General features: G+C 58.4%; 2 protein-coding genes across 7 annotated transcripts in view; one reads left to right on the top strand and one right to left on the bottom strand.

The window, feature by feature from the left end:
* Positions 1–283: 283 nt before the first annotated feature.
* IL17REL (interleukin 17 receptor E like) lies at positions 284–22,899 on the top strand. 6 transcript variants are annotated; one of them, XM_047742554.1, is made up of 16 exons: positions 284–474; positions 3,796–3,823; positions 16,743–16,892; positions 16,999–17,108; positions 17,349–17,457; positions 17,700–17,744; positions 17,986–18,125; positions 18,332–18,403; positions 18,485–18,539; positions 19,167–19,330; positions 19,413–19,457; positions 19,724–19,781; positions 19,975–20,147; positions 20,316–20,396; positions 20,614–20,671; positions 21,825–22,899. In XM_047742554.1, the coding sequence occupies exons 1-16, from the start codon at positions 358–360 to the stop codon at positions 21,848–21,850; spliced, it is 1,431 nt and encodes a 476-aa protein (XP_047598510.1). In that variant the 5' UTR covers positions 284–357; the 3' UTR covers positions 21,851–22,899. The 6 variants fall into 6 exon arrangements, with proteins under 6 accessions (XP_047598510.1, XP_047598511.1, XP_047598509.1 ...); XM_047742555.1 differs by having other exon boundaries at positions 17,343–17,457; positions 19,975–20,138; XM_047742553.1 differs by having other exon boundaries at positions 17,343–17,457.
* The window catches only part of LOC125107025 (uncharacterized), a 25,694-nt gene continuing 15,386 nt past the window's right edge, over positions 16,650–26,957 (bottom strand). Inside the window, exon 4 of the mRNA XM_047741584.1 lies at positions 16,650–16,663. The gene's annotated coding sequence lies outside the window, so the exon portion shown is untranslated. The remainder of the gene's footprint in view (positions 16,664–26,957) is intronic.

Here is a 26,957-nt window from a genome sequence, read left to right as displayed (position 1 = left end):
GTGGGATAGCTCCCTGACCCAGGCCCACAGCCAGCCCTGCTCCAGCGTCTAGCCCCCTGGGGAACCTGGTTACCTGGAACCCCAAAGACTTAAGGTTCCAGATGCTTCCTTTGGCATCCTAGAAACTTTGTGGGCAACTGGCCAGAGTCTGAAGGCCCCATTGCCTGAGCCAGGACCTGGCAGGAAGTTATGGGGTTGTGGTTACGGCCAACCCGCTTGGGCTTTGTTCCATCAGGATGGGGAGTGTCTGCCTCGGGGAGGAGACTCAGTCGAGACTCTCCCACTTGTCTCTGGGGCTGGAGCTGCAGGCTGGGAAGGCAAGGAGCCACTCCTCGGGTCGTCCTGCAACCTCCCCCCATGCACGCGGGCCGGATGCTGGCTGGGCTAGCAGTGGTGCTGCTCTCCCTGGCCTGGAGCGTGCACCGCAGCCTGGCCATCCCCCAGATTGCAGAATGCGGCCTCTCCTGTTCGCAGGTGAGCTCCTGCCTCTTCCTTGACCCCCATCTGGTGATCAGGGGGCCTTTCCCACTCTCATGTGAGCCTCTGAGCCTTCCTAGGGTCTCATCTTGAGGGGGCCCTGGCTCCTTCACAGGTGGGCGCCGGCCTGGCGCCCGGCACAGAACCAAGGGCGATAGGCAGTGGGTGACGAGACGTGGGGGCCTGGGGACCCCTGGGAGGCATGGGGCTGGCCCTGCAGTTCTGCTTGAGGGCCTGTTGGCCCAGAGCCCCGGCGGGAGGGGCCCACTGATGTGCCCTCACCCGGTCCCTCTCCCTGAAGCCCCTTGTGGCTTCGGGGAGCCCTGTTTCATCATCCGAGATGCTGGGCTTGTGTGGACATCCTGCTAAGGGAAGGCTGAAGGAATGTGCTAATCCAGGACAGGAGGGAGCCGCAGGGCAAGCCGTGTGCTGGGAAACGGTGGCCTCCTGGGACTTCTCACCGCAGGGCGGACTGACTCAGCCTCACCCGAGGGAGGCGTCCGGCAGCACCTGCCATGGGTGCCTGTGTCCCTGGAGACTGGTCCAGGCATGTTGGGGGCACAGCCAGAAGGCATCCCGGGCTCAGCGGAACGCAAGGACAAGGGCTCAGAAAGACCATGGAGAGCGTAGGGCGGAGGCACTGGAGCACCTGCCCTGCGCACCGTGGCCTCGGGGACTGGTGTTCTAGCTGGTACAGGGTGTGAGCAGACAACGTGTGGGTGCTGGTGGAAGCTGTGGGTGCAGAGGAAACGGCTGGGTCCAGGTCGGGGGGTGACCCGGGCCCCCCATGGTGAAGGTGGATAACGGGAGGGGGCGGCTTTGTGTGCACTTTGCGGGGGGAGTTGGAGCCACTGGGGATCCTGGTGGACAAGGAGGAATCAGAGTGGACCCTAGAATGTGACTGTAACCCTGGGCTGCTAGAGAGGGCTCCTGAGGTGGAAGGCCTGGCGGCGGGGGGTGGGGAGCAGGTTCTGGGGGGGCAACTTGGTTTCAATACGTGGGGTTTGAGAAGCCCATCAGACGTGAGAGCTGACGTGAGTGGGGTCAGGAAGAGCCACCAGCAGGGCTCCTGCACTGGGCCGGGCTGGGCTAGGACTCGGCCCCCCAGACCCAGAGGCTGTGAGGAAAAAGAATTCCCAAGGGAAAGGGAGGAGAGGTGAGGGGAGAGGGGTGCTGGAGGCCGCAGGGCAAGTGCAGAGGGAGGGGGCTCACGGCCCTGCTGCTGCTGACCCCACAGGGAGTGCCAACCAGACACCACTCCCCACTCCATGGTTTCCCAGCCTCCTGGGTTGCGTTGCGGGGACCAGCTCCAGGCAAGCGGGGAGCCGTGGATCAGGAGCCCACGCAGGTCCTTTCCTCTAGCCCCAGCTGAGGCGGGGGTGGGCGGGGCAGCTCGGGGTGGGGTCGGGGGAGGGAACACAGGTCCCTCCCTAAAGACATGCTCCTGGGGTGGGGTGGGGGTCCCTCCCCACAGACAGCCCCAAGCCTGGCATGGAAAGCCCCGAGAAACCCAATGGAAAATCCCAGGGAGGTGGGGGTGTGGCCACTTCTCGACTGGGCAGCTCTGGGCCCCCGGGACGTGCAGCCAGCCCTCTCCCATGCCCTTCCCCAGCTCCTGGTATGCCAGGGACCCTGGGCCACGTTGCCCACAGGTGCTTTCTGGCCCGACCTTTGTCTCTGCTGGTCCCTCTGCCTGTGTCCCAGAGAGGAGAGGGTCTGGGCACTGAAGGGGCACCCACCAGACCAGAGCCACCAGCCCTCCATTACACCATGTTCCACAACTCCGGGGCTGTGGGGGCTCCAGGCACAGGTACAAAGGGCAGTCCCTGCTGTCCAGGCCACACGGAGGCCCTCGGCCTTGGGGCACGAGCACGGCCCCTCTCTGCCTTTGAACTCTGGGACTTGGGAAGTAGGTTCAGGCCACAGGATAGTGGATGCCCAGCGGGAATTCCAAGCATGGGAGGCGGAGGGAGGCAGGGACCTCCCCAGCACGGCCTGGCTCATGCGCTCAGTCAGGGCTGCTCTGCAGGGTCGGTCTCTGGGCTCGCTGGAATGGGCTGTCCCCTCCTGCCCGCACACCCCTGGGCCCCCAGGCTCTCCAGGATGCGCAGTTGCATGGTGGACAGGGTGAGGCTGTCCAGGTGGGCTCAGCCCTTCCATCCGAGCAATGTGAAACGGAAAAAAAAGACGTTGAGAACAGACACGGAAAACAGATGCAAAACTGATGAGAAGTCCCAACCGTGCGGGGTTCAGCGGTGCCCCAGCAGCCCGGGTCCCTAGTTTGTACAAACGCACAGTCAGTCCGCACCATACTACGGCTGTGGAGAAGCCCTCGGGACTATCTCCATGCCTCTCCTCTACGTCCCACACCGTTCTGAAACATGAGCGTGTTTAGAAAGGGGTTGGAGCGGGGATGGAACAGCAGATCCAAGCAGCAGGAGAGGACCGGCTTGGATCCTCCGTTCCCACCTGGGTGCCACCGGAGTGTCCCCTCTGCTCGGGGACACACACACACACACCCGGCTGTGTTCTCCTCCGCGAGGGGAGCAGAGGGTCGACATCGCTGTTGCTCCTTGGCGCCCTGTGGTGGCGCTGGGGAGCAGGGGCTACTCTGCGCAGCCTGGTGCCCCAGGGACCTGGACCCCCTGCCCCCTGGGCTCCCGGAGCAGCACCCCGACCTCCGTCTCCCCGAATTTGGCTGTGGAGCCCTATGGCACACCCACCAAAGTGAAGCCTGCAGGCTGGTGGTCCAGCCACCTCCCCCCCTCCCCCGGCCCCATCGGAACCTGGTCCCCAGTCCTGCCATGCCCTCACCTCCTCCACAAGGGCTCCCTTGAACACACCCGCAGATTTGCCACCCACGCCGCCCTGGGGCCTCTGATACCCCTTCCCCATCCCTTGTCAGCAAAGTGCAACTTCCTGACCTTCCGGACTGCGTCTGTGTCTCAGAATGCGGCTCCTCCAAGACAGAGCTTTCCCCACTTCTTTCATTGAGAACCCCTGCACCTAATCAGTACCTAGCAGGTGCTCAGCCAGTGTCCCCCTAAAGAATGAATGGGTGGGCCTGTGCCAACAGCAGGAGCTGGGAATGTTAGGGACACGGGGATCCCCGGTCCACGGGGTCCAGGTCACACTGTCTACTGAATGACCGCTGTCTGCCAGGCCTTGGGCTGGACTCTGGCACCCCTCACCCCCACTGCCAGTCCCTTCCAGAGAGTCAAGGGCCGTGTGACTCTCCTAGCTGTAGGGGCTGGTCCAGGAGGGCGCACGGAAAGTGGCCAGGCTGACCCTCACCCTGTCTCATTGTTCTGTCCCCAGGGCTTCGCCTGCGAGAGCCGAGTGAACCGTGAGTACATCTCAGGCAGGGGGGACAGTCTGCCTTTCCCGTCCTCATACAGCCTGGCCACCAGGGTCACCCTGTCTTCCTTGCCACTCTACTGGCCTCCCCCTGCCTGCCTCGCAGGACAGAGTGTCCCCCAGATGTCGCTGTCCAGCAGCTGGTGACCACGGACAAGGCCCCCAGTTCACGCCCAGCTGTGCGCCTGCCGCACAGAAGCCCGGTGTTCCTGCTTCACCGGAGGACGCCCCCTTTTGCAAAGTGCCCCTGCCAGCCATACAGGGAAAGCCCCACTTCCCCTTATCAACTTCTGTGTTTTCTCCAACGCGAAATGACGCCCATTAACTTCACAGTCTTCATTGTGTTCCGTGGCAGCGGCGGCTGCTGCGTGACCTGCGCTGGGGACGGGGGTGTGGGCTCCCGCTGTGAGTGTCCCTGGGGAGTGCTCCGGGCCTCACAGAGTTCCGCTCCCTCCCGGAGGGTCGCTTGGGGCTCCCAAGGCCATTCGGAACTTTTCCACTTGGATGTGATCGCATTTACCAGTCTCCTCTTTAAGGTGTTTTGTGGATTTGGGGGTTTCAAGAAATTCTTCCCCATCCCGAGGAACGCCCCCTGCCTTGCACAGGCTTTAACCTCTTGTTTCCATTCGGCTCTTTAGCGCGCTGGGGTTTGTTTCCACACGTGGCGTGAGGTGGGGACGCGGCCCTGGTGCTTTGCTGCCTGGGGACCCGGCCCGGCCGCACCACGGTCGGCTCCGCGCGGCTCTGCTCTTCCAGCCGCGGGGCAGCTCCCTGAGCCCGGGCGCCGCCGCCGTCCGCTCCTTCCCGCCGCGGCCCGCGAGCCCCGCCCGGCTCCTTCCTCTCCCTGCGCTGCGCCGCCGAGCGGCGGCCGCGCGCGCCCCCGTCCCTGAGCCGGCGCGCGCCCCCGTCCCTGAGCCGGCGCGCGCCCCCGTCCCTGAGCCGGCGCGCGCCCCCGTCCCTGAGCTCCCCGCGCGCCCCCGTCCCTGAGCTCCCCGCGCGCCCCCGTCCCTGAGCCCGCGCGCGCCCCCGTCCCTGAGCCCGCGCGCGCCCCCGTCCCTGAGCCGGCGCGCGCCCCCGTCCCTGAGCCGGCGCGCGCCCCCGTCCCTGAGCTCCCCGCGCGCCCCCGTCCCTGAGCCCGCGCGCGCCCCCGTCCCTGAGCCCCCGCGCGCCCCCGTCCCTGAGCCGGCGCGCGCCCCCGTCCCTGAGCCCCCGCGCGCCCCCGTCCCTGAGCCCGCGCGCGCCCCCGTCCCTGAGCCCGCAGGCGCCGGTGGAGCGGCGGGAGGGCGGCGCCCCGCTGCGGCTCGTTCCCGCGGCCTCACCTGCGGCGGCGCCCCGGGAGCGGCGGGCCCCAGCCCTGGGCGAGAGCCCGCTGCGGGGCGCCCCGAGCCCCGGACCCCCGGGCCCGCCGCGGGAGGGGAGCGTCGGCCTCGCGGTCCGCTGGCTCGACGCGGACGCGGCTCGGAGAGGGCGCCGTGGGGCCGCGGAGGCGGCGGGACGAGCCGGACGCCCGAACCGACCCGTCGCGGCCGCGTCGCTTTCTGTCCCGCGCGCGACGCCCCACAGAAGCCCGACATCCTCCGAAGTGAGGCGCGGGGCCGGACACGCGGAAAACCGCCTCGGAAGGGCGGACGGCGCTCGACGACCCGGCCGGGGCAGGCCAAGCGCTAAACACCCGGGCGGGACAAGGCCAAAGGCGGGCGTTTTCACAAGAAAAGACGCGACGAGCAAACAGGTGGAAACGACGTGCGAGTGGACGGTGCGCGCTGCGGACGCGCCCGAATGTCCAAAACGCGTTGAAGAAAACCCAGGAGGAGCCACGGTTCTCGGGACATTAAATTTCTTTCTTAAAACTGGGTATTATCGGAGCAAACCAAAAATACGGATCCTGAATACCAAACACCAAAACGTACTGTGGTAAAATGACCGGGTTTTAAAGACAAAGGAAAGTCTTTGGGGCAGGTAGCAAAGCGCGCGGACAACGTCCACGGTGGGGCCCCCCAGGCCAGGCTGCGGTCGGTCGCGGACACCATTTCCCGCGGGAGGACCAGGCCGGGCTTGCGCGCAGGGGCCGACGCTCGGTCTGGGCCAGAGAACGGGCCGGAAGAACCGGGACGCCTCGGACCGGAGAGCACAGACGCTCTCAAAGCCACGGTAGGGAGGCGGGCGGGCGTCAGAGGAGCGAGCGACTCTTGATCTCGGGGTTGCGGGGTCCAGCCCTGCGCTGGGAGCAGAGATTACTTAAAAATAAAACCTTAAAAAAAAAAGTACTTGGAACTGCCCTCAAGAAGCTCCCATTAGCCAAGAGGAGATCATTTGACCTTAAAAAAAAAAAAAAAGACTAGCGGTAAGTTGCAGCCCATCTCCTGAGGATGACAGGGAACCTGCTCGTCATCCTCAAAACTGGGATCAAGCCTTGTTCCTGCCCGTCTCCTGCGCACGCCACCTGGGAGTAAGTGTTCCAGCTCGTAAGGGAAACCGAACGGTAGAAAAACCATTTTGCGTCCCCCACTGACGTGAGTGCTGGTGACAGCGAGCATCAAAGCAGGCGGGGGTCCAGACACAGCATCACGACACGCCCCGCCCCCCCCCCCCCCCCCCCCCCCCCCCCCCGCCAACCAGGGCACTTGACACCAGCGCTGGTCCTGCCAAAGGACTAGATCCTGAGCACAATCGGGCCTCCGGGTCCTGCTGCCGACCAGCCAGAAATACAGGGTCTGAAGACGGGTGCCGAGCTGCATCCCGAGGACGCCTGGCAGGCCATGGAGCCCGATTCTGCAAGGAGGGGCAGAGCTGAGGACAGCGGCAGACCAGGTAATCCAAGTCTGGAAAATGGCAAGCCTCAAGGTTAGTGCAGGAAGAGGCCCATCTGGACGATGAAACCATAAGGAATGAAGTCCTTACAGGAGAAGTCAGCCCGCTGGGTCTGCGGCGAGCAAAGGGGCTCGGACTAGCTGGGGACCCGCCGGCTGGGGATCGGGCTGTCTGCTCCATAATAATTCACAAAGCCATGTTTTTTGGGTGAGTTTTTCAGTATCTAAGTTTCATTTTTACACTAGAAAGCTTTTCAAAAGGGTTTTAGCATTTTGTATGCCTTCACTTCTTCAATGTGAAGTTTTGATTGTCAAGTTTACTGAGAATTTCAGGAGGCACTTCCCAACGCAGGTCTTGTTTTAAGATTACTTATTTTGGGGGAGAGAGAGGGCATGTGCGAGCATGGGAGGGGGCGCAGAGGAAGAAAATGCCAGGCAGATTCCCAGCTGAGGGCAGAGGCCATCATGGGGCTTGATCCCAGGACCCTGAGGTCTGGACCAGAGCTGAAATCGAGAGTCAGACACTCAAGTGACTGAGCCCCCAGGTGCCCCCCGTTTAAAAATAAAGGATTTACTTATTTATTTTGGAGAGAGCCAATGTGTGTATTTTTTAATATCACCAAGCAATTAACTCAGTTCTAAGTTACCTAGGCGACCAGTTTAGCCTCCGAGCGCACAGATTACGGGTTTTGTCCCACAAGACTGCCCCCCAACTTCCAACACCGGCAACAAGTCTGGGATGTCCCCTCTGCCTCTGACCAACTGGCTATGGGTCAGAGACTCCCATGACCCCGCCCTCAGTCCACTTTCTTTGCTTGATGGGCTCACAGAACTCAGAGCATCATTTTACTTGCCAGGTAACCAGTTTTTTATAAAACGATATAATTTAAGAAAAACCAGGTAGAAGGGACGCAGGAGGGCACAGAGACCCCCATGCCTCCTGGGGCTGCCACTCTCCCAGCTCCATGTCCTCACCAACCCGAAAGTGCTCCAAACCCTGTCCCTCCAAACCCTTAGAGTTTTTATGGAGGCTTATATGGAAGGTTTTACATAGGCACGACTGATAAATTCGCCAGCCACTGGTGGTTGACGGGACCTCCGGGTCCTCTCTCCTCAGCAGAGGTCATCATGAGGTTGATTTCCCTGGCAACCAGCCCCCACCCTTGGGGCTTTCCAAAACTTACCTCGTTAAGATGAACTTAGTTGCGGTTGAACGTGCTTTGTTATGAACAACAAAAGACGCCCTCCCAGCTCTTAGCTCGCAGAAAATCCCAAGGGTTTTAGGATTCTTGTACCAGATAATGGGCACGGAGCATATTTCTTATATAAGTTACAATATCACACATTTTGATCTGACTGGCATTGACTACAGCCATTGACTTGAGACAGAAATGACCTCAGAGTTGAGTGTTCCAACCATGAACATGGTATGCCTTTCCAACGATGTAGGTCTTCCTCAAAGCTTGTACTACATTCTTCAGAGGCTGAAGGATAGTGTGAAAGGTTTCTTTATTTTATTATATTTTTCCGAGTGGTTTTGCTGGTGTAAAGCAGCTGCTTTTGTACATTGATCTTGTACCCAACACATTTGTTAAAAATTCTTTGTTATTTCTGATAGATTTCCCATTGAGTCTCTTAAGATTTTGTATATAGATAATCACATATTCTGTAAATGATGACAGTTTATAAACCTGTGTGTGTTTCTGGTCTTACAGACCTGGCTCCAGGCACCAGGACAGTGTGGAATGGGGAGCCTTATTTTAGTTCTGGTATTCACGGGATTGACTCCCAAGGCTCACCTGATGTTATCAGGCTAATGGGGCCTTTGAAGAAGATGACTTCTATCTAGACAAGGAGATGCCTTTCTTTTCCCAGTTTTTTAAACATTCTTTATCAAGAATAGGAAGTGAACCTTATGAAAACTGTATGCATCTGTGAAAATAATCATGCAGTTTTCCTCCTTTAATCTTTCAATGAGATAAATTGTACTGATAGATGTTCTAACTTTGACCACACGTGGAGTCTGGAGACAAATCCTATCCAGTCATGTTTAATATATTATTAAACCAAATTGCTACAGTTTTATGTAGGTTTTATAACTATATTCATACGGGAGACTGGCCTACACTTCACTTTTTTTCATGAGCCTTTGCAAAGCTAGCCAGCAGTCCTGTCTGTCCTCTTTCCCTTCCTCGGGGTCATCTTGGCCATTTTACTTTGTTCACATTTCTGAATGTCTCTGTTGTATTTTCCATCTCTTTGTCCCTCTGCGGCCTTCGGGGTCATTTGCTGGGACCTTCTGCTTCACTAATTCTCTCTTTGGTGAGGTCCAGGCTGCTCTGGAAGCCACTTGTTCCATTTTTAATTTCTGTTTCTGTGGGTTTCGTTTCTAGAAACTCTTGTTTTTTTGCGAATGTGCTTGGTCCGTCTTTGTAGTTTCTGTTTCCCACCACGCATACTTCCGAGCTTGTCCTAGGGTGGCTGGTCTACAGTCACATCTCGTGCGCCTGTCCCCGGAAGACTCCATGGGGCTCTCATTTCTGCCAGGTTTCCCTCTCGGTGCTTTGTTTTCTGGCATATCTGTTCATCTTTAAATATGCCTGCTCAGTGCCCTCAAGAAATGACTTGTGAGGTTCCCCAGGGCCTAGGATGCTGGAGGTTCCCCTGGATCAGATTCCCCCTTGTTTCCGAGTGGTACCCAGAGATGATGTATGACTGTCAGGACCATTTCCCTTTAAAAAACAGATTGAGGTCCCTTGGCCCTTCCTAGAGATGCGAACCAGGGCTGGACACCAGCACCCAGACCCACGGAAGGCCCTGGGAAGCTCTCTGTTCCTCCCTGCGCACTCAGAGTGGCCAACCACAGGGCCCAGGGTTGGGGGGCTCCCCATGGCCCCCAACCCAGGGTGATAGTGGGACAGCTCCATGATGTTGCCAGCAGACGTGGCCTCCTGTGCGTCCCTCTGCCGTCTCTCAGGCTTTGACCTGATGATGCTGATTCTTTCAGCAGCTTTCCCAAGTTTCCTTGGACCTTTTCTATGCCTGACTTTCCCCCAGCATTGTTAGCTGTTTTCAGCTAGAGAGTTGGCCTGGACAGCCTAGCCTGGCGTATTATGGGAAACGAGACCCCCAGCGTGTTTCTGAACACGGAGAACTCTCCTCCTCCTCCTCCTCTCTTGTCAGGAGGAATTCAAATTCACCACCACAGTTCGCCAACCCCTGAGTTCACTGTTCCCTTTTGGAACCCGCTTCTTCTTTCGAGTTCCTGTTTCTCCTCTTCAGAGCACATCTGTTAGGCCTTCATAAAGTACGGCTCTGCGGCAGCTTTTCAAGTCTTTGAAAAGATCGAATATATTTACTTCTCCCACAGGGAGACTCCCACGAGGCTTCATAACAAATTTTGGGTTCACAGTGATTTCCATGGAGGGACAACGACTTGTTTGCCCCGTTTTGCGCCACAGATAACATGGCATGCTTGTATCTCTTCTCCTCTCTCCTCTCCTCTCCTCTGTATACTCCCCGTTTTGTCAGCTAGTCTGGAATAGGAGCTGTTCTCACGCATTTATTCCACAACAGGCATCTTCCCTCTCTGCAGTCACTACGCTCTGTGCTCCCCATGAGCCCTTCTCTGCCATGGCTCTACCTTTTTTTTTTTTTTTAATTCTGGTTTTTGTCCTTTTCTTGGTTGGCTGGAGTAGATCTGCTTCCCCCCACCCTCGGAAAAGGTCAAGAGATGGGGGTTTCTCATTCCTTGCAGAGAAGAAGACATTTTCACACACATGAGGCACCCATGGGTGGGAAGAGGGCTCTGCCTTCCCTTGGGAACACCGCGTGAGGCTCTCTGGTGCTCCCCGGGGCAAGGGAACCCCAGGCTGGGGACAGAACTCTCCCCGCCCAGCCCACATTACCTGGCTGGCCACTCGGCTTCACCATGGAGTCTGCGGACAGCTGGCGGGCTGGCCGCTGCCTCTGGCTCAGAGGAGTCCATCAGACCCCACCACTGCTTGCATCATCTCCAAGACATGGGGGCCAAGGACACACAGGGCAGGGGCCATGCCAGGTGCAGACAATTACTTGGAACTTGGACTGTTACGGGAGGAGTGATCACAGACACTGCTCAGAACCGCCTGCTCATGGGGATCAGGAAAGGCAGCTCAACTCTTCCTTCTCTGTTTAACATCCATCAGTTTGGGAGAAGGAGGTGGCAGGAGACTGCGACCTCCTTGCCCGTCCTGGTCTGACCCCTCAGGACATGATGAGGAGAAGCCCGTGGGGTATGAAGACAGCTGTGCTCTGTGTGCCTAAGGCTTTAAAAAAAATTATTGTTTTTTTTATTTTTCCCACTTATGATCTTCTATAAACTTAAACCAAGTTGGGAGAAACCCCCTCTTATGGGGCCAAGCTCCGTATGACATCTCACCAGTTCCGGGGAGGAGTTTAGAAACTCGCTGGCTTCTTACACACATAGATGGGCAGGAAGGAGGAAATTACCTTTATAGCATAATTTTTTAAAGATTTATTTTACTGGGGTGCCTGGCTGGCACCATCAGTTAAATATCTGCCTTCAGCTCAGGTCATGATCCTAGGGTCCTGGGATTGAGTCCTGTATTGGGTTCCTTGTTTGGGGGGCAGAGTGGGGGCGGTGGGCGGGAAACCTGCTTCTCCCTCACTTCCCTGCTTGTGTTCTCTCTCACTCTTCCTCTCTCTCAAATAAAAAAATAAATAAATAAATAAAATCTTTTTTTAAAAAGATTGGGAGAGAGAACGCATGAGCAGGGGCGCAGAGGGGCAGAGGAAGAGGGAGAACCTCAGGCAGAGACCACGAGGAGCCCGATGTGGGGCTCGACCCCAGGATCTTGAGATCCTGGCCTGAGCCGAAGGCAGACAGACGCTAAACGACTGAGCCCCCCAGGCACCTCAGAGTGCATTAGATTTTTATAGAGACAGCTATGTCATCTGCGAATGAAGACGGCTTTACTTCTTTCCAAACTGAAAAGGAAGTTTATTTTCTTGCCTTATTGCACTGACTACAATCTCTAATGCAACACTGAACAGAAGTGAGCAGAGCGGTGCTGCTGGTCTCCTTCCTGATCTTAAGGGAAAACGGTCCTTTCACTGGCAAACACGGCAGTAACCATAGGTTCCCCATAGATGGCCTTTAACAGGTTGAGAACGTTTCCTTACATTCCTTGTTCGCTGAGGATTTTTTTAGGAATAGATATTGGATTTTGTAAAATAATTTTGCTATTGAGATGATCGTATGTGTTTTTCAAAATTTGTTAACATAGTTAATTGTAGTGATTCTTTCTTCCTTTCCTTTCCTTTTTTTTTTTTTTTTTTTTTTTTTTTTTTTTTTGGTAGGCAGCAAAGCAAAGTTTATTGCATGATAACACAAAGCTCCAGAAGGAGGAGGGGCCCTGAGAGGCCTGCCCTATAGTGATGGATTTTCCAACATCGAATCTGTCTCATATTCTGAGGGCAAACTGCACTTGGTAATCATGTGTTATCTTTTTCCATGTTGTTGGATTCCCTTGACTGAAATTTTGTTTAGAGGTTCTACTCTGTGGCCATGAGCTTTCTGTAGTTTTCTCTTTTTGTAATGTTTTTTGTCAGGTTTTGATATCAGAGAATGGGTTCCACACTATTCCTGCTGCATCGGTTTTCTGGAAGGATCTGTGTAGAACTGGTAGTATTTCTTTCTTAAACATACGCTTTCATTGACTTTCTCTACTGCTCTTCTGTCTCCTATTTCATTGGTTTCCACTCCGATCTTATTTTATTTCTTCTGATTACTTCAGGTTTTGTTACTCTTTCTTCTCGGTTTGAGATATAGTTGATGTGTAATTTAGCTCTAGTTTAAGGGCGTGCATTTACTCTAGTTTCTTAAGGTGGAAGCTGATGTCACTAATGTGAGATTTTTTTTTTTTCTAATTTGGAATTAAGTGCTACAAATCCCCCCCAATAATGTTTTGGCAGCATCCAAATATTTTTATATGTTGTGTTTTCATTTTCATTCTGTTCAAAGTAATTTCTAATTTCCCTTTTCATATCTTCTTTAGCTGAAAGTTATTTAAAAGTGTATTGTTCAGTTTCCAAATATTGGGAGGTTTTCCAGAAATATTTTATTTTAGTTTTTTAGAGACTTATTTATGTATTTTAGAGGAAGAGAGAGCGAGAGAGAACGAGTGGGAGGGGCAGAGGGAGAGGGATCCACACTAAGATCACAACCTGAGCTGAAACCAATAGTGAGTGAGATGCTCAGCCGACTGAGCCCCCCAGGCGCCCCCAGAACTATGTTATTAATGACTGATTTAATTCCATTTTGATCAGAGAAGATAGTTTGTTTGATCTGAATTCTTTTCAATGTACTGAGACTATTTTATGGACCACACAGTCTATCTAGATCAACATTCCGTGCGCACTGGAACACATGCAGACCCCACCGCTGTTGGGGGGGTGCTGTAAATGCCGGGGAAGCTGAGCGGGTTGGTTATGTCATACGAGGCCACCATATTCCTTCCGGTTTTCTGCCCACTTGTTCGGTCAAGTGTAGAAGGAAGACTGTTGAAACCAACTAAGACTGTGGGCTTGTCTGTTCGACCTTGTTGTTTAACCTGTTTTGTCTCCCTGTGAAACTCTGACATTAAGTGCGTCGTATCAGTTGTGACTGCTGTGTCCTCCCAAGGAATTGCTCCCTCTGTCGCTCTGAAAGGAGTGTCCTTCTCTCTGGTAATATTCTTTGCCAGGAAAGCCATGCCGTCTGGTCACAATCCGTCCATCTTTCTTTCGATCAGCTCTGGCAGCCTGTGTCTTCGCGCCGGTGTCCTCCTCCATGAAGTGCGTCTCTTACAACAGCCTGCGTTGGTCTGGGTTGGGCTCGCAGCCTGAACGTCTTTGCCTGACTACGGCGTCAAACATTTGCACTGAGTGTGACTACGGAAGCGGTCAAGGCCAGGGGGACCGCGTTCCTGTTCCCTTGTTCCTTATCGTCTTTGTTCACTTTTTCTTCTTCTGCCGTCTTTCGGTTAATTGTGTGTGTGTGGTTTCATTTTTCCTCCTCAGTTGACTTAATAGTTCAAACTCTTTGTTCATTTTGGTGTTTTTTTGCTTTCTGTTTGGTTTTCGGTGTTTCTAACGTACATCTTTATGCATTGTACTCTACCTTCAGGACGCGGTGCCTCACGGCACAAACAGCCGTGGCTGCAGTAGAGCAGCCACACCTCGGCCATCCATCTGGTGTGTCAGATTTACTGATTTACTTGGGTGGGGGGGACGAGCAGGGCCAGGGCCAGAGGGAGCATCCCGAGCAGATTCCCCGCTGAGTGTGGAGCCTGATGCAGGGGTCAATCCCGTGACCCCGAGACCTGGAGATCATGATCTGAGTGGAAGCTGGGAGTTGGAGGCTTAACGGGCTGCGCCCCCAGGTGCCCCTCCCCCCACGCCAGGTGTTTGTGGGGTTGTGGTCACATGTTTCCCTTTCCCGCGTGTTCTAGACTCCCAGTGCATTACTATTATTATTCCGTGTAAACAGTCAATCCTCCTTTAAATGGACTTAAATAATGAGGAAATAGATCGTGTATCTACATGGTTATCATTTCTGGTGCTCCATTTGGTACCATTTTCCTATTTTCCTCCCTACCCAAGGGCCTGTCTAACTTTTTTTTGGTGGTGGGTCTTCTGATGAGGAGTCCTCTTGGCTTCTGTGTGCTCCAGGAGTCTTTATTCACGCTTCGTCTGCAGACAGCTCCAGTGGGCAGGCCGGCCTGCGGCATTCTGGGGCCTCTTCTGCCCTTTCCCACAAGAAACTGCCGTTGTCCTGTCCTTTGTTCCTTCCACATAACATGTCTTTTTCCTCTGGTGGCTTCTACGTTTTCTGTCCGTCACTGGCTTCCAGCAAATGGATCCTGGTGCGTCTTGTAATTTCTCCATCTTCCTTACGCTTAGCTCTCACCGGCTTCTTGGACCTGCGACTTCACAGTTTTCATCAAGTCGGGGAGATACCGATTTTTTTTCTCATTCCCTGCATCCCTCTGGGGACTCTCCGAGCGCACTCGGTCCCTGGAGACGTCCTGCCAATGCTCCTCTTGTCATCCCATCGTCACCAGTATCTCTTTCCATTTTCTTTTGGGTGGTTTCGGTTGCTCCGTCGAGTTCCCCAATCTCCTTCTAAATATCTAATCTGTTATTAATCCTATCTGATGTGTTTTTCATCTCAGACATTATATTTTTTCTAGAAGGTGGATCTGAGCTCGAGCTCCCTATCTAGTCTCCCACGTCTATGCGCACCAGTGGGGACATTCGGAAACAGCGTCTCATTGCTTTGACGTCCTTGAGCTGGTTCTGGAGCCCGCACCAGTCTTAGTGAATTGATTCTCCTCCTCGTTATGGGTCGTATTTTCCTGATTCTTTGCATGGCTTGTAATTTTGAATTGTTAATTTTACCCTGTTGTGTGCTGGACATATGATTTACTCCTACAAATATCGTTGAGGCTCTCCTGAAAGACAGTTAAATTTCAGGGCTAACGCTTAAACTTTCGGGGGGCGCTGGGCAGGCTGAGAGCAGCACTCAGTCTGAGGCTAATTACCCCCCACCAAGGCAAGACTCCTGCAAATGTGGGGCGTACCCAGGGCCAGACCGCCCACAGGACTGTCCCCAGCCCCAGGAGCGCAGGACGCGGTTCCCTCAGATCCTCTGGGCGGGTTCCTGCCTGCCCCGGCAGTTCCCCTCACGGGCGTGCTGACTTGTGCCCCGCAGGTGAACCTTCTCCCGCCTTCTTGTGCAGCCTTCTCTCCTGTCTCGTGCTCTGTCCCGCAAACGTGGGCACTCGGGTCTGCCCAGGCTCTCTGCCCTTCTCCTTGACTCAGGGAGGGAGCCACTTGGGCCCCTGCCTCCCCCACAGCCCAGTGTCACCTCAAGGACATCCCCGTCCTCCCTTTCCTCCTGCCACATCCTGAAACCCCTCTTCACGTCCTCTGTCTGGCTTTCTAGGCTGTGTCCTACAGGAGAGTCAGCCGGATCCCATGACTCCGCCTGGGCCGCAGTGGGGTCCACAGAGCCGGATTTCCTTTCCAAGAATATATTCGGGTCTTGTAACTCCTCACATCCCGTGAGTCTCTCTCTGAAACCATCGGAGCGAGCTCCACCCAGGGACGCGCTCCTTGCCATGTGCGTCCAGGCCCGGTGGGCAGGGCCACTGCGTCCGGCAAAGACCTGGCTTTGGGGCACCCCGCCTTCTCCGTAGCCCACCTGCTCACAGGTCGCCGGAACAGGTCCCGGGGCAGAGATAGCCCGTGGCCGCAGGCTCCGGACAGACGGACTCTGCACCCTCAGGGCCGCACCTCAGTCTTCCTCCTTCCTCCCCAGCCTCCCCACAGAGGGGTCTTCCTCCGCTCCCCCTTCCCTCACGGTGCAGTTCGGCGTGGTCTGACGGGTCCCCCTCCTGTGCTGCCTGCCCGTCCCCCAGAGCTCCAGCCCCAACAGGTCCCCCTGGGAGCTCTGGGCACCGCAGCTCCTACCCAGGACACGCGGGCCCACCTCGGGGTTACTTCCTTCCACCGTCCCAACACAGGGCCTGAACCCTGTCTGCAGACCACCTGCGCCCTTGGGCGCAGGAGGGCACCTGGGCTGCCGACTTGGAGGGCCACGGGCCTCCCCAGGGCTCCACGGCAATACCCTCTATCCTCCAAGTCCCCGGCTGCCAGCCGGGCCAAGTGAACGCCACCACTCGGCGCAGCCCCCATGCCTGGAAGCGAGACCCCCGATCTGGGCTCCGACGACCTTGGGGTCATGACCCAGGTGCCCCACAGGACTTTAAAGAGAGGCCATGGGGCTTGCCAGCTTATCAGAAGGCGCCCGTGCTGGGCATGTGGGGTCTGCTCCCCAGACTGGCCCCACTCCTGATGCCCGACAGACAGCTGGCTCCAGGGCAGGTCCTCTGTTCACTGGGGGCCATTCGTTGATTGCCCTGGAGCAAGACAGTGAGGACCCCTCCCCAGACATGCCGTCCCGGAGCGCCCTCCTCTGGCTGGGCCACCCACAAAGCCTTACCCAGGCCCTGGGGAGGCCCGAAGCACTCACCAGCCTCCTCTCCTCCCCAGGGAATATTTTTAACAGCTTCTGCCGGCCACCCCCCTCGTCCGTGTCCCCATCGGTCCTGGAGGCCCTGACACTCTCCACTGCCATGAAGTGTGCCCCCAATGACGGCTGTTCCCTGCTCCTGCGCGTGCGGGCCTCCCTCGTGCTGCATGGTGAGAGGCAGTCTGGGGGGCCAGGGACCCCACTAACTGTACTTCACAGAGAGGAGGATTCCCTGCCCTGGTCTGACCCACCTGCCCGGCCCCTCCCTTCACGCAGAGAGCCTGCGGGGCCTGGAGGCCTGCTCCATGAATCTGGACACCCAGGAGACTCAGTGTCAGAGCGTGCGGGTCTCCAGAGCCTCCCGCCACCGGCAGGTGGGGTGGCAGGTGAGGCCGGGGCCTGACCCAGACGTGCTGGCCCCACCCCAAGCTTTTGCCCGACAGGAGCAGCTGTCCCCTGGCTGCTCCTGGCTGCCCTCCCTTCTGGACTCCTGCTCCACCAAGGCCCAAGGACTGGGGACCCTTCTCCTGAGTTCCAGCTGTGCGAGGTGGAGCTGGCCAGGCCAGGGATGGGGCGCTAGAGACCCCAGACCCACCTGGCTCACACCTGTGCATGCCCAGCTGCAGGTGCATTTTGATTGCTTTGAAGTGAGCGTGGCTCAGAGCCTCTACGTCACCCTGAGGACCGTCCCCCACTTCTGCGGGGTCCAGCTAGACCAGCAGTACCATGTGGAAGGTGGGAGCCCGTGGGGCTGGCCCGGGTACAGCTGCCACTGGCTTCTGGGGGCAACTTGGGTGGGCCATCCGGGGCAGGGGTCAGGGCCCCATGCCAGAGGGCTCGCAGCAAGCCCCTCTCACTTTATCCGGGGTCACGGCTCCCTGGGAGAAGAGAGACTTCTGTAAAGCACGTGGGCAGAGGCTCGGGTACAGCTGCTGGGAACAGGAGGCCTGGGCCCACCATTGCTGTGCCATTTGCAGACTGCAGAGACGAGGACGTGGGGAGGAACGTGCCCATTTGCTTTGGTGAGGCCCCTTTCCCGGGTGGGACCGCCGCCCCGCAGACCCTGGGGAGGCCCCTGCAGGCCCTTCCATGGGTGTCTTCCGCCTGCCCCACTTGGGAAGTCATGATGGGTTCTCAGGTGGGCGACTCCCACATGCCTGTATCTAGCAAGGGTCCATCTCCTGGAGCCTCTCAGGACAGGTGGAGACCTTTGTCCAGTGACTGCTAGTCCCAGCGTGGCCCCCAACTGCCACCGTTTTACAGCCGGGAAGTTCTCCTACTGGGCGGACCGCAGCCGGAAGGTCATTCTGGTCCAGGTGCCTGAGGCCCCCGGGGCCCCTGACTACTACGTGCGGCTCTGCCTGAAGTGGTTCACCTGCGACGATGTGGGTGTCCCCGTGCGGGTGAGCCCAGGCCCACAGCCCTGGACAGGCCTCTGGCCCAGGCCACACCCCCCCACCCAAGTCTAGCCCAAGGACCTATCCTTGCCTCCCCCCTCCCACCCTGCCCCAGGCCTGCCTCCTACCCACTACCCCCACCCAGGCCTTCCTAGCCTCTCCCAGTCCCAGCCACTGGGGCCCCCAACCCTCAAGCCCTCCACTGCACACAGGTGACAGTGAACCAGATGTCCCGCACCGTCTCTCTGCCCTACAGCCAGGAGCTGCCATGCCTGTGCCTTGAGGTCAGTGAGAGTGTGGCCTTCACTGCCCGGAGGAGACAGAGGGAGGGGCTGGGCCTGAGCTGACCCCAGCCCCTCCTGCAGGGCTGGTTTGCGACCCCTGACGCCGTGCGGATGCAGGCCTGTCCCTTCGAAGATGGCAAGTGCCTTACGGTGTGAAGCAGGGGTGGTGGGAGACGAGGCAGTGCGGGAAGAGGGCAGGTTGGGGGCTGCCCAGCTTGGTGGAGGTAGCGGCTTGCTTCGGCCTGGAGGGGACACAGTGGGGATGAAGCGTGTGGACAGGCCCGTCCCCCCTCTTGAGCCTGCCGTGGATGGCACGTGGCCAAAGGTGAGTCCTGGCTGGCCTTTTCTGGGAGCAGAATCTGTGCGTAGGGGCGCCGGGTGGCTCAGCGGGTTGAGCCGCTGCCTTCGGCTCGGGTCATGATCTCGGGGTCCTGGGATCGAGCCCCGCATTGGGCTCTCTGCTCAGCGGGGAGCCTGCTTTCTCCTCTCTCTCTGCCTGCCTCTCTGCCTACTTGTGATCTCTCTCTATCAAATAAATAAATAAAATCTTAAAAAAAAAAATCTGTGCGTGGACACGTGTGTGCAAAAGCGAGGGGACGCCCGGGACACACGGACACCCGCGCCCCGGCCGGCTCACGCGGAGGACGCAGGGCTTCTGAGAGGGGTGCCTGCGCTCTGCCCCGGGATGCCCCGCACAGGCCTTGGGACACACACGTGGGTGGGGGCTCCGCTGACTTGAGTCCTTGGGGGAGGGTCCCTGCAGAGACGGAGGCCCTGTGGGATGCTATCCGCTACCACCCGGGGGACCGGGCACTGAGCTGGGAGCCTGCATGTCCCGTGAGCGGCCACGTGAGCCTGTGCTGGCGCCCGGGGCCAGGGGCCCTCTGCCACAACCTGGAGCACTCGGGCCGGCCGGCGCACGGCAGGGTGAGTAACCCCCAGCGGGGATGGGGGTGGGCGCAGAGGGCAGGGGCCTGACCTGAGCGCCGTCCCCCGCCCTCCCCCGCAGGTACAGTATCCTTCGGTGGACACACAGCCCCGGCTCTGCCTGAAGGTGAGTGCGCCAGGTCACCCTGGGCATGGTTAGCACTTAGGGGGATGTAGCAAGGAGAGGTGGAGGGATCCCCGGCATTGGGGCTGGGGCATGCAGCCACACATGCTCCTGGACCCTGCCCAGCCTCCCGGCGACCCCTCTGAGCCCCATCCTGGTCTGACGCTAGAGCTAAGGGATTCTGGGGGAAGGAGGCCCAGTGGGTCCCAGCCCCCCACCAGCCCCGCGCACGCTGCGGGGACCTCAGGCCTCTCAAGTCCTCTCTGCAGTTCTCCACCAGCCGCGGCTCCTGGGTGCGATGCCCTTTCCAAGAGGGACACTTCCAAGGTGAGCTCTCCAAGGGGCCGCAGGGCAGGGAGGCTGGCCTGGGGCCTTTGCTGTGTGGACACAGCAAATACCACTTTCTTCTGGGTTCCTCAGATGCCTCTGGGTCAGGCAGGTGGGATGACAGGGAGCTGGGTCCGCGGGAGGGAGGAGCAGAACTAGGGGGGTGCTGGGCCTCAACCCTCCGCCCCCACAGCCTGGAAGATGACAGTCCGGCCAGCCGCCTCTCAGGGCCACCTCCGGGTCACCTTCTTCTCGCCCAGTGCCGCCCATTTCCAGGTGCACCTGTGTCACCAAAGGAAGAAGTGGCCGCCTGCCTGCCGCCCAGGGCCCCGGGCCACGACCCACGCCCCAGCCTCAGTGAGCCGGGTGTGCAGGGGGTGGGCTCCTTCCTGGGGACGGTGGCTGATCCGTTTCCTGTCTGCAAGGCCCTGAGTCAGCCCCTGGAGGCCGCCCGGTGTGGAGGGGTGCCGGGCACTCCGCTCCGTGACACAGTCTTCCCCGCCACTGCCTGTGACTGACCCCTCTCCCACCCAGAGTGACTTCGTGACTGACCTTGCGGTGGCCTTTGTGGACATTCCCAGGGAAGAGGCTTGTGTCCCCAACACCTGCATCCAGGTGGGCGGAGTTGCCCCCCCCAACCCCCACTCACGTCCTGCAGTCCTAGCCCTTGCTTCCCTGGCATCATGGCATCACAGAGAGGGGAACTCCGCCCCCCAGAGCTCCTCGGGAGGGCTTGTCAGCCCAGCAGCCTCCCCGGGCTGGGGCCCTGGGGGCTGCAGTCAGGGTGCGGGAGAGGCCGAAGGCCATGCTGACTGAGCTGCCCGCCCCCCAGGGCTGGAGGACTGACCTGACTTTCTCCGCCCCCCACCAGCTGTGTGACCTGCATTGCAGTGAGTTTCCCCCCAAGGGTCTCGGGCCCCAGGGCTGCGGGAGGCCGAGGGCTGGACCCCAACCTCAGCTCTGGGCCCAGTCCCTGTCTCGCGCCTTCAGGGTGGGGGTGGTGAGCCCTGTACAGGACACTGGGCTTTGGGGGGGGACAGAGGGGCCACCTGCCTGGAAGTCAGGCCAGACTCCAAGCCAGGCCAAGGCAGACCGACCCAGACCCACCCCTGACTTGGGGGGGCAAGGCCCACTCCCCCGCAAGGTCAGCCATGAAGTCACCCTGGGTGTCTGTCACCCCCGACCGGGGCTCTGGTTCCAGCTATCCAGGAACTTACGATGTCCCTCAGCCCACCTTCTCTCGCCGAGCCCCTTCGGCCCAGACTCCTGGGACCTCGGGCTTCACAGGAGACAAAGCAAAGCATGGGGGTCCTGGGTGTGGCCCAGGAGAGTGACCTATGCGTGGGGTTCCTGAGAAGGGCGACGGGATATAAGTGGGGAGCAGACATGGTCACGTGCACATGCTAGAGCCCTCTGGCTGCTGAGGGGAGAGTGGACTGTGGGGGTCTCGGGGGCATGAGGGGGATGGGAGAGTGTGGGGCAAGCACCCACCCAACGCCCCCAGCCTGCCCAGGTCTCCAGGCTCTAGGGCTGCCCAATCCTGCCCTCTGCCCCACCGGAAATGCCCTAGAGCCTGGGGAGCGCCTCTTAGACCTCCCTGAGAGGAGATTACCAGCCAAGTCTGGGTCCTAATTCCCCAGCAAAGGTCCCCTGTAGCAAATCACAGGCGGAGGGGTGATGGTCATCCCTGGGGCCTGTGTCTGGACTAGGGCTCCCCCACCCAGCAGCCAGATGACCTGAGAGCCAGCCCCAGCCAAGGCCAGAGCCTCCCTGCCGCGCTGGGCGGGTCCCAGAATCCCAGGGACAGGCCTGAGAGCGGAGGGGTGGGTCCGTCTCAAGTGGGAGTGCATCCTGTTTTTGGGGTCCCTGAAGATGGACCGTTGGCCTGCTGCCACACGCAGACTTTCCGGGACGGAGAGCATTTGGGGCCTGTGGTTCCCTCTCTTTCCCCCTGCCACAGGAGCGGGTGACTGGAGGGGGGTGTGCCCTGGACAAGGTTGGTATCGGTACACTGAGCCGGCACCCCTGTTCCTCTCCTTCCAGCCGCCACCCAGGGGACAGCGGACTGAGGCCACGAGCCTCATCAGGCGCCAGCGAGTGCCCCGGCTGAATATGGGGGCTCAGCGGAGGCCAGCCCCCACCTGAGCTCCCAGGCCTCTGGCAGAGAAAGCCAGGTGTCAGGACTTGGAGGTGGCTCACGGGAGCCCAGGCTGTGGCGCCAGCCACCTTCTGGGTCCCCAGAGGCCCGCAGCTCCCTGGGGGCCCTCAGGCCAGGCCCTGGGCTTTGGGTCGGTTGAAGGACTTCCAGCCCCTTCCTGAAGCCCCTTGCTGAAGGCCTACAGAACGGCTGGGTGGGCCGCCCTCTTCCCAGATGGCCTGGCCCCTGACTGCCCTGTCCCTGCTCGGTGCAGCCTCCCTCGGGATCGCCTGTGGTCGTGGCCACCATCCCTGGCCCAAGGACCAGGGCCTGGCAGCTACCTGATGGCTGCCAGAGCTTTCCCAGGGCTCTGGAGAGCTGAGTGGGAGCCCACGTGCTCCACAGCCCCACTGGCCCGGGGCCAGCTTCAGCCCCTGCCCTGAGCCCTTGCGCACTGACCGGGGTCCCCAGGCCGGGCCACCCAACCCCTGCACCAGCCCTCCCGGGGGTCAGGTCGCCCTCCACTCTCTGGCCCCCCGCGGCCCATCCAGGGAGGGCTCGCCACTTCCTGTGGCCTTAGGAGGTCCCTGCCAGGACGGGCAGTTCTCGGAAGTGTCCCACTCGCTGATGGCCACCGCAGGGGGACCCTCGGCCCTGCAGTGGGGTCTCCACAGCCCAGGTCAGGGTCACCCGGAAGCTGGGCTGTCAGATGTACCCCACAGACTCTGGTGCCGCACCCAAGGACTGCCAGGATGCCCCCCTGAGCTGCGGTCATCTGGAGGCCGGGCATCCTCTGCACCTGACCTCCGCGCTCCCAGGGATGGGCGCCCCCGGCCAGCCCCATCTCCACAGCCGGCAAATCCAGGGCCAGGCTCCGCTGTCCCCCCTGCCCTCTTCTGTCAAGGGGGCTGATGCCCCCAGTGACCTAGGGGGTGGGCCAAGCCAGTGCGCCCCCCACCTTCAGTAAACACTTGTCCACTAGCTCGCCTCTTTCCTTGAGGACAGAGATGGGGTCTGCGGGGCGAGGAGGCCCCTTGGGGGAAGTGGGTTGGTGAGGAAGGTTATGGGGTTAGGGCTCCGGAGGGAGGCGAGGGTGGAGGCCCAGACCGCAGAGAGAGCCTGCTGGCCCCCCACCACGTGCGAGCCCCCAGGTGGTCCCCGAGGACACCCCTGCGGCTGGAGACGCCACTACCGCACCGGCCTGCCCCCGGGCCCTGTGTGGGAGGGAGAGCGAGAGGAAGAGGGGTGTTCAGCCGGTCCACGTTGGTGCTCAGCCCCACGACGGATGGGGGTGGGGCAGGGGCACCCTTTCCTGAAGCCCCTTCTAGAGTCTCCGTAAAGTGGCTGCCGAGGCCAGGTCAAGCCAGGAGCTGACAGAGGGTGGGATGTTGGGGGCGTGGGAGTCAGGAAGGCCTTGCCCTCGGGCCCCAGGCCGCCCACTCCCACCCTGGGTCAGGCGTTAGGGGCTGCCTATGGTTCTGCACTCACCACGTTTCCTCACTGCCCAGGATTTGGGGGCACGGAGTCCTCTGGAGGTCCTTGTCTGCCCACGGTGCTCCCTCCCCATCAAGGCCCAGGCGGGGTGAGGGACCAGAGTCCGGCTGTAGATGGGCTGTCCCCTCCTGGAGTTCCTGCTCCCCTCACCAGGTCCACCCAGGAGCCCTGTGGCCACTCAGAGACCCTGGCTCAGACCCAGGGCTACCCCTGGCAACCTGGCCTGCCTGGAGTGGACCAGGGAGAGGCATGGGAGCCGACCGGGTGTAGGCTCCCTCCAGACTTGCTGCGGCCTTGGCCTTCCACAGATCTGGAAATCTGAGGCCCAAACAGCGGCCGTGACTGTTCCTCTCAAGAGGTTCAGGGCTATAGGGAATGAGTGGAGGATCGGCTTCTTGGGTCCCAGGTGCCCCGTGGTCCCCATGTGTGCTGCCACCAAGTGGCAGTTGTGCTCAGCGATCCCACCTCCACACAGAGACCTTGACCATGCCCAGTGGCCTGGGGCGTGAACCGGGATGATCTCAGGCCCCAGTACAGGGAGGACCAGAGGGAGGGGCTGGGTCCCCCACCCAGGGCTCACCGTTGAACTGGAGGGCAACTTTGGGACATCCGTGTGTCCCATTCATTCTCTGATCCTCAAGCAGTTCTGACTACCCCCGGGCACCCGACTGACCCAGCGCGAGAAGCGAAGATCACTGCACTGTCGCTGCAGCCGGGGACCGAAGGGTCTGCCCTGGACTGAGGGGCGGACTGGGTCAGCACTCTCAGCCTCAAAGCCCAGCAAATGGGGACCATCGGTCACCCCGTCTGGAGCTGATGTTTGCGTGGGGGAGACAGAGCCCAAACAGGCTAGAGACATCAATGATTTGGGTGTTCCATGTCCGTGTGAGGCTGGGGACGCAGATAGGAAGTGGGGGGGGGGGTGCCAGGTGGAAGAGGATGGTCCTGGTGCCCCAAGAGCAGAGATGGCAGGGGTGAAGGGTCATAAGCTACCTGGTTCTAGCAGGATCCGACTGGCGAGAGGTGGGGTGTGGCAGGCAGATGGGGCCACGGGACGTCCTGGCATGGGTTCCACGAGTGTGAGTGAAACACCAACATTTTGGCCTCGGTGACTGGAGGGCAGAGCTCCATGACTGACGAGGGGACACAGTGGCTAGGGTTGGTGTCTGGACACGATAAGTTGGGGCTCCCTGTTGGACACTGAGTCACTCGCCAGTGCTGACGGAGTGACTGCTGTGCGCCCACTCCCTCGGGGGCCAGTACGGACACGCAGAGCCCGACGCGGGCTGGATCTCAGGACCGTGGGATCATGACCTGAGCCAAAGGCAGAGGCTTAACCCACTGAGCCACCCAGGTGCCCTGCATGTGGCTTTGAGTTACTGTCTAGTGTCCTTTCATTTCAGCCAAAAGGAGTCTCTTTAGCATTTTTAAAAAGTGTTTATTTATTTGACAGAGAGAAAGGGAGCACAGGAGTGCGCAGGAGCAAAGGGAGGGAGAAGCAGTTTCCCCAACAAGAGAACGACGGATGAGCAGGGAGCCCCGTGCAGGGCCCTGGGATCATGACCTGAGCGGAAGGCGGATGCTTAAGGACTGAGCCCCCCAGCACCCCTATTTAGCATCCTTTGTCCACAGGTCCCCTAGCAACGAGCTCCCTCGGATCTGATTTATCGGGGAACGTCTTGCTTTCCCTTTTGTTTTTGGAAAATAGATTTTACTGGCTAGAGAATTCTTGGTTGACAAGGTTTTGTTTTCTTTTGTTTGGTTTTTACATCTTCCAGGACATTAAGGCCTCATCCCACCGCCTTCTGGTCTGCAAGGCTTCTAATGAGAGGCCCCTTAAAACAGTACTGAGAGGGGCGCCTGGGTGGTGCCTGGGTTAAAGCCTCTGCCTTTGGCTTCAGTCATGATCCTGAGGTCCTGGTATCGAGCCCCGCATCGGGCTCTCTGCTCAGCGGGGAGCCTGCTTCCCCCTCTCTCTCTTTGCCTGCCTCTCTGCCTACTTGTGATCTCTGTTAGATAAATAAAATCTTTTAAAAACAACAACAACAAAACAGTACCGAGGATCTCTTGCACATGACCAGCCGTGTCTCTCTCGCTGCTTTAAGATTCTCTGTGACCTTGGCCTTTGACAACTTGGCCATAGTGTGTCCTTCATTCCGCTTGGACTTCGCTGAGGCTCTTGGGTACACAGATTCATGTCGGTCATCAGATTTGGGGCATACGGGCCGCATTCTCTCATCTCCTGGGGCTCCCAGGCTGTGCGCTCAGCGGTCCTGCCGGCTGCCGGTGTCCTCACTGTTTCTACTTCTGCTCGCGTCGGGGATGCTGCGGGGTCCGCGTCCCCGCACCTGCTCCTCTGTGCCCAGCCTGCTGAGGCGCCCCGGAGCCCGGCCCGTGGGCCCTTCTGTCAGCCGTTGTGCTTTCCAGCTTCAGATGTTCTGTTTCGTTCCTTGTCGCAACTCCTGTCTCTCACCGGCGTTCCCTCTTTGTTAGTACCCTGTTCTCCTGATTTCCTTTACCTCATTGCACATACAAGAGACACTGGATTCAGCATCTTTGTCTCTTAATTCTGATGTGCGTGCCTCTTCCGAGCTGGTTTCTGTATCATTCTCTTTCCTTCCGCTGAGAATGCACCGCACGCCCAGGTCTATGCACACTTCGTACCTTTGCGGGACCCCGACAATGAGGAGGACGACGCAGGCTGAGGGCCACAGTCTCGCTCGCCGGGAGCCACTGAGTTTTCCTTATCAGAGGTTAATCTTGCATTTGTTTAGTGACTTCCAAACTGTGTCTGCAAAGTCTTTATTTCTCCTTCCGTGCGGCCACGGAACTTCTGGTTCTCTTATTCCTGTGCTCACCGAGTGACATAATAGAAATTTCCCTAAATGTACATATTTATGTCTTTCCGGAGATGCCACAATAAGGAACAAGAGAAAAACCAAAAACCCAGCAAGCTATACTTGAAGCTAGCAGGAGGGGAGTAACTAGCAAGAGGAAGAAAATGATAAAGATTAGCAGAGAAGGCACCGGTGGGCTCAGTCGGTCAGGTGGCTGCCTGCGGCTCAGCGCACGGTCCTGGGATTGGGCCCACGTTGGGCTCTGCTGGGGGCGTCTGCTTCTCCCTCCCTCTTGCCCCTCACCCCACTTGTGCTCTCTCTCTTTCATAAATAAATAAAAATATTAGAAAAAAGGTTAGTGTGGAAATAAGTGATGTGGAAAATACAAAAATAGAGAAAGCCAATGAAATCAAGTTAGTTCATTAAAAATATCAACAGAATTGACACACCTTTAGCTAGACTGACTAAAAAGAGAGAAGACGCCAATTAATAAAAGGACAAATGAAGTGAGGACATTACTATTAATTTTACAGAAATAAAAAGGATTTAAAAGAAGTAAAGTGCATTATATGAGCATACCGTAAGCTATCGTACAGCAACAAACAGGAAAACGTCAACACAACAGACAAACTCTTAGAAACCCACAAACTCCCAAAACTGAGTCGAGAAGAACGAGAAAATCCGCATAGACAGAAGAGACGGAACCCA

This window comes from Lutra lutra, chromosome 8, assembly GCF_902655055.1.
Source record: "Lutra lutra chromosome 8, mLutLut1.2, whole genome shotgun sequence".
Classification (NCBI taxonomy): domain Eukaryota; kingdom Metazoa; phylum Chordata; class Mammalia; order Carnivora; family Mustelidae; genus Lutra; species Lutra lutra.
This window is presented reverse-complemented; position numbering and strand designations above follow the sequence as displayed.

Coding starts and splice junctions, on each gene's coding strand:
- IL17REL (XM_047742553.1), top strand. CDS start 358: ATGCACGCGGGCCGGATGCTGGCTGGGCTAGCAGTGGTGCTGCTCTCC. Junction 16,893..16,998: donor GGCCTCCCTCGTGCTGCATG/GTGAGAGGCAGT, acceptor CCCTTCACGCAG/AGAGCCTGCGGGGCCTGGAG. Junction 17,458..17,699: donor CCAGCAGTACCATGTGGAAG/GTGGGAGCCCGT, acceptor TGCCATTTGCAG/ACTGCAGAGACGAGGACGTG.